Source organism: Nannospalax galili, unplaced genomic scaffold (assembly GCF_000622305.1).
Source record: "Nannospalax galili isolate Female #2095 unplaced genomic scaffold, S.galili_v1.0 scaffold718, whole genome shotgun sequence".
Classification (NCBI taxonomy): Eukaryota; Metazoa; Chordata; class Mammalia; order Rodentia; family Spalacidae; genus Nannospalax; species Nannospalax galili.
In genome coordinates, this window is record NW_008341417.1 from 59,808 (window position 1) to 69,843 (window position 10,036).

General features: G+C 42.7%; 1 protein-coding gene across 1 annotated transcript in view; it reads right to left on the bottom strand.

The window, feature by feature from the left end:
- LOC103737136 (cytochrome P450 2J6) overlaps window positions 1-9,753 on the bottom strand; it is a 41,872-nt gene extending 32,119 nt beyond the window's left edge. The window contains exons 1-4 of the mRNA XM_008836851.3: window positions 9,444-9,753; window positions 4,403-4,565; window positions 2,092-2,241; window positions 1,513-1,673 (exon numbers count right to left, since the gene is read on the bottom strand). Of these exons, the coding sequence (XP_008835073.1) occupies window positions 1,513-1,673; window positions 2,092-2,241; window positions 4,403-4,565; window positions 9,444-9,653 (684 nt within the window). The 5' untranslated portion in view covers window positions 9,654-9,753. The remainder of the gene's footprint in view (window positions 1-1,512; window positions 1,674-2,091; window positions 2,242-4,402; window positions 4,566-9,443) is intronic.
- Window positions 9,754-10,036: the final 283 nt, after the last annotated feature.

Consider the following 10,036-nt stretch of genomic DNA (forward strand, 5'->3'; position numbering starts at 1 on the left):
AGTGCATGACCATATGGAAACAGAGTCCTACAAGCTCCAGGGAACGTGCTCATATGATGGCAATGGTGTCAGAATACACAAGTCTCAATCAAACTCAGGCAGACAACAACCCAGCATAGAACTGGGAAAATGAAGAGCAGACCCCAATCTTATCTGAAGGAAAGTTGGCAACTAATTGCTGCTGGATGAAGAAGAGCTGATCTTCCTAAAACAAGGGACTCTAGATAGGCTGACTAGACTCAGCTGACAAACTGGCACTGGGGAATGGCTGGGGACACTGAAAACACAGTGGGCCTTAACCGGGATGACAGAGTATATGGGCTCGAATGGGGGGTGGTGTGCATGGGAGGGTGCCATTGGGGACGGGGGTATAAAGATAATTAATATTATTTGAAATATTCTGTATGAAATACAGAAAATATTCAATAAAAAGGTATTTAAAATTCTTTATAAGGCACTGGGGAATGGCTGGGGACACTGAAAACACAGTGGGCCTTAACCGGGATGACAGAGTATATGGGCTCGAATGGGGGGTGGTGTGCATGGGAGGGTGCCATTGGGGACGGGGGTATAAAGATAATTAATATTATTTGAAATATTCTGTATGAAATACAGAAAATATTCAATAAAAAGGTATTTAAAATTCTTTATAACAAAGTAATCTGTCAATTGCATGAAAAGAGAGCTTACAGATTGAGGGGATGGGAATATTTGTCATTTATCTGGCAGAAGATTAATATGTAGAATATACAGAGAACTCTCTCTCCTCTCTCACCTCTCTTTCTCTCTCTCTCTCACAAATACACACACGCGCGCTCACATACACACACACACACACACACACACACACACATTAATAGCATGGCAATCCTAAAAACAACTCATTAGTCTAACTATGGGGAAAATTTTAACAAACTGTGAGACATTTAGACAATGCTATCCTAGTCTATCGTTAACAAAGAGCAGCATAAAAATAATTTCAGATAAACTGAAGTATAAATTATGCTTAGAAGATGCCTCTAAGACAGGAGCGAGAGGCATATGAAAAGAAAGGCAAACCATCAGTGTTACTGTTATTCTTTATAAAAGACTGGTATTCCTACATATGTGGATATCATGTAAAAACTAAAACTTACTTTAAATATTAGGAATGTCTTTGTATATAGTAAGATTTCCACATGATGAAGACCACGGGTATCAACAGATAAATTAGGATGTTTGTGTTAAAATGAACTTTAAGACATCATAGCTATCTCCAGAAGGCCCTAAAAATGGAAGAATCTGTCCATACTTCATTTGGACTCTATCAAATATCCTCCCAAGACATGGGAAAGGAGAGTCACATGATGAAGAACACTGGTATCAACAGATAAATTAGGATATTTGTGTTAAAATGAACTTTAAGACATCGTAGCTATCTCCAAAAGGCCCTAAAAAAAGGAAGAATCTGTCTATACTTCATTTGGACTCTATCAAATATCCTCCCAAGACATGGGAAAGGAGAGTCCTTACCTGGCTTAGCACAGATGATTCCAAACCTAAGGCTTCATCCAGTAACCGCAGCAGCTCCTGAAACCGACTGTCCTGGTAATCAAAGCGCTCCCCAAAGGTGACAGAGCAAATGATATTGGAAACTGCATTGTTGATCTTGAAGTGGGGGTCAAAAGGCTGTCCTGGAGGTGGGGAAAAAGAGTCAATTCTTTGAACATTGTTGATTTACATTTCCTAAAGAATTAATTTGGCATGGCAAAAGCTAGTCCAAACAAACGAATAATCGACCTTGAGCCCCCGAATTCCCCACTGACATGGTGCAGAAAACAAAGAACCATGTAAGAGACTCTAGTCATAGCATCCTACATGGGGCTGACATGCAACAAGGATTCTGTCCATGCCTAGGCTTTAAATTCAGCAATGTGTCTTATGATCTCTCTATGCCGCTGTAGTACTCGTAGACAGGGTCATGGTTAGATATTTGCTGTTAACATTTTCAGTTCCTCGTAGGGCGCAGGACAGCATTCACACACTTAGTAAGTAGCTGTTCAATAAAAGAACATGCCATAACAATATGCACCTACTCTGGGAAATGCCCACCTTTCTCCTCTTCTATGGCCTCCACAAGATAGTGGGCCTCCTCCTGAATGCGCTGCTCTAAGCTCTTCTTTCCTAACCCAAAGTTCTTCAGTGTCATCAGGGCGAACCTTCTTTGTTCCTTCCACGTCTGGCCATTGGAGAAGATCAGTCCTGGAAAACACCGATTCAGCATTACGGCATTGTGATTCTGGAATACAATTACACTGTGTGGACATGTGTACTGGTGGAAAGGAGCAGGTCTATAAGGGACCTGATAACTATGCAGAGAAACGGTCCTAAAACATGGGCATAATGGGTAGGACCTCCTGGTGGCTTGCAACATCATTCACTTACTAAGTACTTCTTACATATTATATAATTTAGTACTTTCAGAAACTCTACAAGCTTATTATTAACCGATACAAGAGCCACTCTAATTGATATGAAAGCTAAGATAAGGGATTAAAATAACTTATTAAGGAGAAATTGTTAGAAGATAGCTAGCCAGGTGTTCAAACTCAAGTTTCCTTGGTTTCAAATCCATACTTTCATTAGTTGTCATATAAGTTCAGTTACTGATGTTCAGGTTAATAACCACGTGGGCACTCATGAATAAAAGAAGGCCCATAATTTTAAGGAGACAAAGAAAAAACTTATAGGAGAGTTCCTATCTAAGAGGTTTTAGAGGATGAAGAAATAACTAAAGAAGATGAGAAGGATGAATGCTCCACACACACAGATTCAAAGCAGCAGAACATCAGGAATCCTCAGCAGGCCAGTATGTATTTCATGGCACATGCATGTCATGGTCCTTTCTAGTTCTAAACTTTCAGAGCAATCCTCCATTCCTTCAAACAGAGGCCTTTACCTCCACCATCCTCATGAAATGCAGAGAGACATTTCATCTTCCCCTCACGTGGTCTTGGTTACTTGACTTTGCAGGTATTTCAGACTCAGTCCATCCATAACAGAACTCATTATTTTATTCCTGGAATTCCCAGCATAAGCAAGCTACCAAGGTTCCTCTATCCTCTAAGAGTTCCTCTCTGCAACATTCACCTCTATGGGAGGTACCCCAGTCTGACTCCCCTCAGCAGCCCATTCTCCTGGTATGTAAGCTGTCATGTCATGTTTGCTTATCCTGATCTAATATACTTTCATTTCCTGGAACCCTGAGTGTTCAAACTCCCCATTTTCTAACTTAAAATGCTGTGCCATGCTTTCCACTATTCACTACATTGTATCCTAAGTGAACATTAGAATATGTAGCATATGATCTTCTTTTCTACCCAACAAATTCCAGGGCTTCTCTTCTTGTTTGGATGAAAACCGCCCTCTTTGGCAAGAACTTGCTGGGCTCTTTCTGAGCCAGATCACCAGTTTCTTGATCACTTAACTATCTCTCTAAGTAGTCTGCTTGCAAAACTAGACATGTCCCTTGTCCTTTTTTGTTCCTTCATGGATATTGTATCCCCCTTTAAGTCATTATTTCCTCATGCTATGAAATTAATATCATTTGTTTATACAAGCTATTCCTGAATCCCAAGACAACATTAGACAGCTTTGGTAAATGCATTCTTCTCTTGACATAACACTACAGAGTTTAAACTGGTATCGGTAATTGATTCTGTCTGTCTCTGGATAGACTGTGTTACATAACGACAGGTCTTTTTAAAAAATCTCTTTTTCACATTGTTATATCAGGCTGAGCGCTGTGCTTCTCTTAGCAGATAATACTATGGAGGTGTAACAACTTAATGAATTCATTCCAGGAGTAATTAGGAAACATCTAAAACTGATATTATGTCTAGATTATAACCGATGTTACATTAATACATGTGAAATCCTAACTTCGATTTTCAAACATGCAACTATTAAATGATAAGTTCATGTCAACTTGTTCTAACACTGCCACAAGACTAGAGATCCCTATGTGGCGCCATTTTCATGATGGAGTACAGGACCCTTTAAGTGAGAAGAGGCAGCAGCAGAAGGAAGCCAACTCGTAGCCATCTTCCTAGGGCAGAGGTTCAAATGGGAAAATGAAGATGAAAGCAGTGACTCTGGCTGTGATGAGTGTCGTTGCTTCCCCACCAAAGCATCTAGGTTTGTTTTTCTCAAGGCATGTGGTTTTTCCCAAGACTGTGTTAAGAATAACACTATGAGCCCTCTGATGAGTGCTTTCAGTCAGGAAATGCAGCATCCAGCTTCCTTTAAAGATGGCATTTCATGATGCTGTCAGCTAGCAGGAATGTTGGCTAGTTATACACAGAGGCACCTTTAGCATACCATGAAAAGAGAATGCATACCTTATGGTGCTCCAGAAACTTACCATTTTTACTAAAGACATGCTCCCGGCTAAAGGTGACAGGGCGGTTCAGGAAGTTCTGGTCCAAGTGAGTGAAGGTTTCTTTGATTAAGGACAGTCCACTTATAACCACTGAAGGCATGGTACCCAAATCCATGCTCACAACGTTCCCATATTTCTTCACAAGCTGAAAAAGATTTAAATGAACACAGTAGAGTGGGCCTGTGTGCCTGGGAGTCCAGCATGTATGCAGCTGACAGGAATCATACTGAGAGGTCTGTAGGATTATGTGAGTGGAAGAATACATCTGATTCTGTCGACATAGTTTTGAAATTTTGTCTCTCACCCTATGCACTAAATTCAATTTCAGTTCACATCAGGATTATAAATTACATAAAGAAATTCACCAATGAGTTCAGAGTTATGAATCACATATACTTCTACCCGCATGTGTCTCTAGAGGGAGGCATGAGGCTCTAAGTACCAATAAACAGAACAAGGTTGGAACCTGAAGCATCCTGAATTCTGGTGAAGGCAAAGAACATGGCTCAGCTGACCTGCTGAAGGCCGAGGAGGGTCTGTGCATGCTTGGTGTAGCTTGTATGGGGTTTCTAGTAAATCAAAATGTTTATCCAGAGAATAATATGCCTTCTATTCAGTATCTGCTAGTCACAGAAAGTATCACTGTAACTAATGGGACTTACACTGAGGGGTATCTGCACTTGTGTGTGGGCATGAAGCATCTTGGTATAATGGGAACGTCTCTGAATTTTTTTCTCCGTTCCACTACCTCCAGTTCACATTAGGATTGTGAATTTCCTGATAAAACTTTCATTCATACGTTCAGACAATATAAATGAACGTGAATGTGTCTCTAGATTAGGGAATGAGGGAATAAGCACCAAAAAAGCAAGATCTCTAACGTGAAGCATCCTTAAATCCAGTGAGGGTAGGAAATAGTATACATTTGAATGACCAAAGGACAATGTGTCTGCGCAAGTACTGTGGAAAGCACATCATTCTTACTAAACAATTTGGTATATGCTCTCCACAGTGCTCTCCACAAAGTGCTCTCCCCAAACCCTGCTAGACGTAGAAAGTGCAATAGAGAGCAGAGGCCAGATGTGGAGACCGCTCTTTGGTTCTGCAGTAGTGCTGCATGGAGGTTCTGTGGTTCAATAACTATGGGCCCTGGGGACAGTTGCTGTAGTTTGAGTCCTAGACCTTCAGCTCTGAAAGGAAAAAAATATTCCTCTCTCAAAGGTTCTGTGGGGAAAACTAAAAGCAGCAATGGGAAAGGCACTCTGTCTTCTGGTTCTGGGCAACAAGCCACACAACCACCCACCACATCTCTTTGAAAGCAATGCATGCAAAGGGTGGGGAATAGAAACCATGGTGATAGCTAGGACAAGAAGACACTAGACACAGACAGCCACAATGACTAGGTCTCATTGACTTCTTAATCACCCCACCTTAGGACTTTCTATCCTTCTAAAAAAACAAACAAATTGCAGGTGAAGCAAATTCGTCAAGAAGGCAAAGTCCTTGCCTGATAGAATCTTCCAGATACCATGTAAGACAAAGACATTTCATTGAGAGAACCAGAGGACCTTGGTTTAGTGAAGTGCAGATGAGGAGGAGAAACTTTGAGGGAAGGAGAAGGTGAGAGTGAATGACATTGCCCATGAAGATGCAGAATGTGGGGCTGGAGAGATGCTCAGCAGTTAAGAGCACTGGCTCTTCATGCAGAGGACCCAGGTTTGGTTCCCAGCACCCACATGACAGCTAACAACCATCTGAAAGTCCAGTTTCAGGTGATTTGATGCCCTCTTCTGACCTCCATAGGCACTGTGCAGCACGTGTACACTTACATACATGAAGGCAATACATTCATACACATATAATCAAAATAATAAAATAAAAAGATGCAGAGTGTGCAAGTGTATGCAAATAACGGCTGATTGACTGTGTGTGATCAGTAGTATCAAATTTTGTCCCCCATGTGTTCAAACGTCAGCCCAGTGTAGACCCTGCCTCTGCCTTTTGTGTGACTGTATCTTCTCTAGCTGCAGCAGTGGTGTCAACTGAAGGGCTCCCTCCCTCCAGGTATCTGCGGTCTCTACCCCATCCCCATCTTGTGTCCTACCACATCAATCACAGAGCCCTAGCCCTGTGTGAACATTGTCAAGGCAAATGTAATGATTTTGACTCATCCTAAAATTTTGCAGCCACATTAAAGAAAGAACCCAGACTCAGTCTTTTTTTTTTCACTCAGAGTCCTCTTCTAACTTCTTTCATCTCTAGAAAAATCTGTCCTGTATTGTTGGTAAAGGCAGAGACAATAAGTATCTGTATTTTCTTCTGAGATGGAAATAATAGGTACATACAAATTTAGCAAAAATTTTATTTCATCTTGACAAATTCCCAAATGGGTGTTTAGGCCTTGTAATAAGGATTTGTTGACTCATTTTTAATATATGAAGTATGAAGATCAAGGTACTGAGGCCATGGGATCATCCAATGCAGGTATAAAGATTGAGGAATAGGTAGGAGCACAGAGTTACCGTGTTCTCCTGGGGTGGAGGCTGCATTATAGAGCACCACCCAGTCAAAGGTCAATTCAAGGTGCTAGGCCTTCAATAAGTGCTTAACTTCAAGAAGTTCACAGTCCATGCAGCACGCAGATCAAAACTCATCTTATTGCCACTGTGTCTGTCAGGTATTTGATGAGGGAAAGTTAGGAAGCACCTGAGAGGAGCGGGAGGTCAGGCTCCTGAAGAAACAGATGCTCAGGGACAAGTGAGAAGGGAGGCAGGGCTGAGGAGTCTGTAGAATACATGGCAGTGGCTAGTTCAGGAAAAGAGCTGTCATAAACTAACTCCAGAAATGAGCGCTACTAGGAGAGGGGGCATCGGCACCAGGGAAGACGTGATCAGGCCTTGAGGTGGGACAGATTAGAAAGGGACAGTACATCATATCAGAGACAACATGTTGGGGACTTAAAGGGAGAAAATAGGCTGTTCTTTAACAACTAGAGAAAGTTCATCAAGGATAACAGCTTAAAGAGGCATACATACCAGGGACAATAGGCCCAGAGAGGAGCCTTCAGAGAAATTCCCCCAACACAGGAAAATACCTGGCTTTATATCCTTTCAAAGGGTGGAAGGAAGTTTCACACCACATTATCTAGTCTGGAATAGCCTTTCTGTGGGGGAGCAGGGAGGAGTTAGGACCATAAATTAGGGGCTGTAAGTCATGGCACAGCTTGGCTTTTTAATTCTGTCCTACACAGAGAGCAAAGGAAGCATGTAGCCTGATTTCTAAAGCTACTTCAGTTTGTCCTCTTAGAGTGGCTAGCTTCTGAAAGGGGCGGGCCCATGATCTAATCACCAGGTGAAATAGGTGAACTTCCTTAGTTACAGCTCAAAGTTTGAGTGGGGTTCGAATAGGAGAAATTATGTAATGGCTTCTTACGGGTTTGCAAATACTCTAGCAAAAAATTTACTTTCTCAAACCAAAAGCAAGGAAATTTCAACCCAATAGCACTAAAGATATCTTTACCTTTCTATACCTATGTCCTGACATGGAACACCATAAAGAAACATGAACGTATTCAGCTCTATAAGGGGTACAGTACTGGACTTCAGAGTGCAGTGTTGTGAATTCACACTATATGTGTCCCTCCTCAGATGAATCTATGAACCAAATTGTGACACAGTTGAACTGCTGTAAGTTGATGGAGGAGAGTCTAGGGGCAGGTTGAATTTCACCACTCTCCTGCAGGAACAAGGACATTCCTTCCCCATAGAGCAAATTCTGGCAGATCTCTAACTTCTATCCCCACGTAGCTAGGTGTGGTTGCCTTATTCTGATGGGGTCCTGTGCTCTGTAAAATCCATCCTTCTTATGAAGTCATGGTGATGAGACTGTGGTGTGGAATCCCATGAGGGTGAGAAACACAAAGTGGGGTGGCCCAGACTCAACTCCTGAGGTTGTACACTCAAAATTTACGCTTGAACCACTGTTCACCAAAGGATGCATTCAGAACCTCAACAGGCTCTCTGTGCAAGTAAAATATATAGAGTCCAGCATAAGCGTGACAGATTGACAGGATATCTAGCAGGATTACTCACCAAAAACCAGGCAAATCTCAATTTAAATGTGATGGCACAGATGTTGGAACTATACATTAGTGAGAGATTTTAAAGCAACTGATATAAAAATATTCTAAATAATGAGAAGTCATAACAAAGAAAAAATACACACAGAAAAACCAAAGGCAAATTTTAGGACACATAACTGCAATGAACTAAATAAACACCCCCTAAGAGAAGAGCTCAACAGCACAGCAGTGATGTGAGAGCATCATGGGAAGTGCAGGGAGGTCGAGAGCTCATATGCTCCAGTACTGCACAGCACTGAGAAGGCAGAGTGGAAACCACAAAGACCCAACCCATGACAGGTCACAGCTGTGCTGTCAGCGTCCAGCTGTCCCAGGAAAACAGGAAGCCACTGGAAAGAATAAAAAGAGATGCTCAAAAGAATGACAGTGTCTAAAACTGGAATTACTTAAAGTTTCCAAAAAGCACAAAAGAAGTGGGAAATGTAAACTTGAAAACAGAAAAAGCAAAAGAAAACACAGCAACAAAACCACAAGCTAACCCTTATCTGTAAGTAAATAGAAATGTTCTATCTTCCTTCTTCATAGAAAGAGACAGGAATAATAATAGTAGTAAAAAAGGTCGAAGAATTCACTATCTAGACAAGGATGTAGGAGAACATAACAAAGCTCAGGAAGAGGGAGTGGAGTTTATAGAGAACTCCAGTCAAGAAGAGCAGAACTGGAAGTAGTTCATAGAAGGACTGGAAAACCAGCAGTTTGGAAGTTTAACATCTTATCTCTTAAAGGAGGGCACAAGATTACAAACTCGCTCTATTGGCTGGGTTAGCAGGCTGCCAGCATCAGACAATTTAGGGGGTCCTTCTGCCCCCTGGCCCTCCAGAATGTCCCAGGTTCTGCAGTTCAGGACTGGGGTCAGGACACAGGACCCTCCCCCATTCCTACCTGCTGAATGGCAATGTGTGGCTGCTCTAAATCCACCTGGAACATGTTTCCCAGGAAGGGCAGGCGCCAAGGCCCTGGAGGGTAGTTCTTTGGGCGCCGCCTTTTGAGGAAATCAATAAGGAACAGGAAAGTGACAGCAGCCAGCAGCAGAGTCCTGGGATGGAGCTCTGCCCAGAAGGCGGCCACCAAGGAGCCTGCAGCCTGGAGCATGGCTGGGACCCCTGCAGGCTCTTCTAGGGAATGAGGGTCTGAGCAGGTGATGGTCGCCCTAGTCAGTCTGTGCTCCCAGCAGCGCCGGCCCCGCCTTTAAGTCCCTTCCTGTCTCTTCCAGGCCACGCCCTTCTCCAGTGTCCTCTGTCCAATTGAATCGCTTCTGTCCCTCCTGGCCCGCCCCATGTCTTTTTTGTCAACTTAGCTGCTCCACAGTACTGTGCTCCTGGTGATGCCTGAACTGTGCTCTAAGACTAGCCCCTGCCCAGTTTTACCCAGTCTCTTCTGCTGCTAGCTTCCCTGCCCCTGACCAGGGCTCTCTGTCAAGTCTGCTGTCCAAGAGCTCAGGTTCACTTTGCCTGTGGGGGTGCCAGGATCTGGAT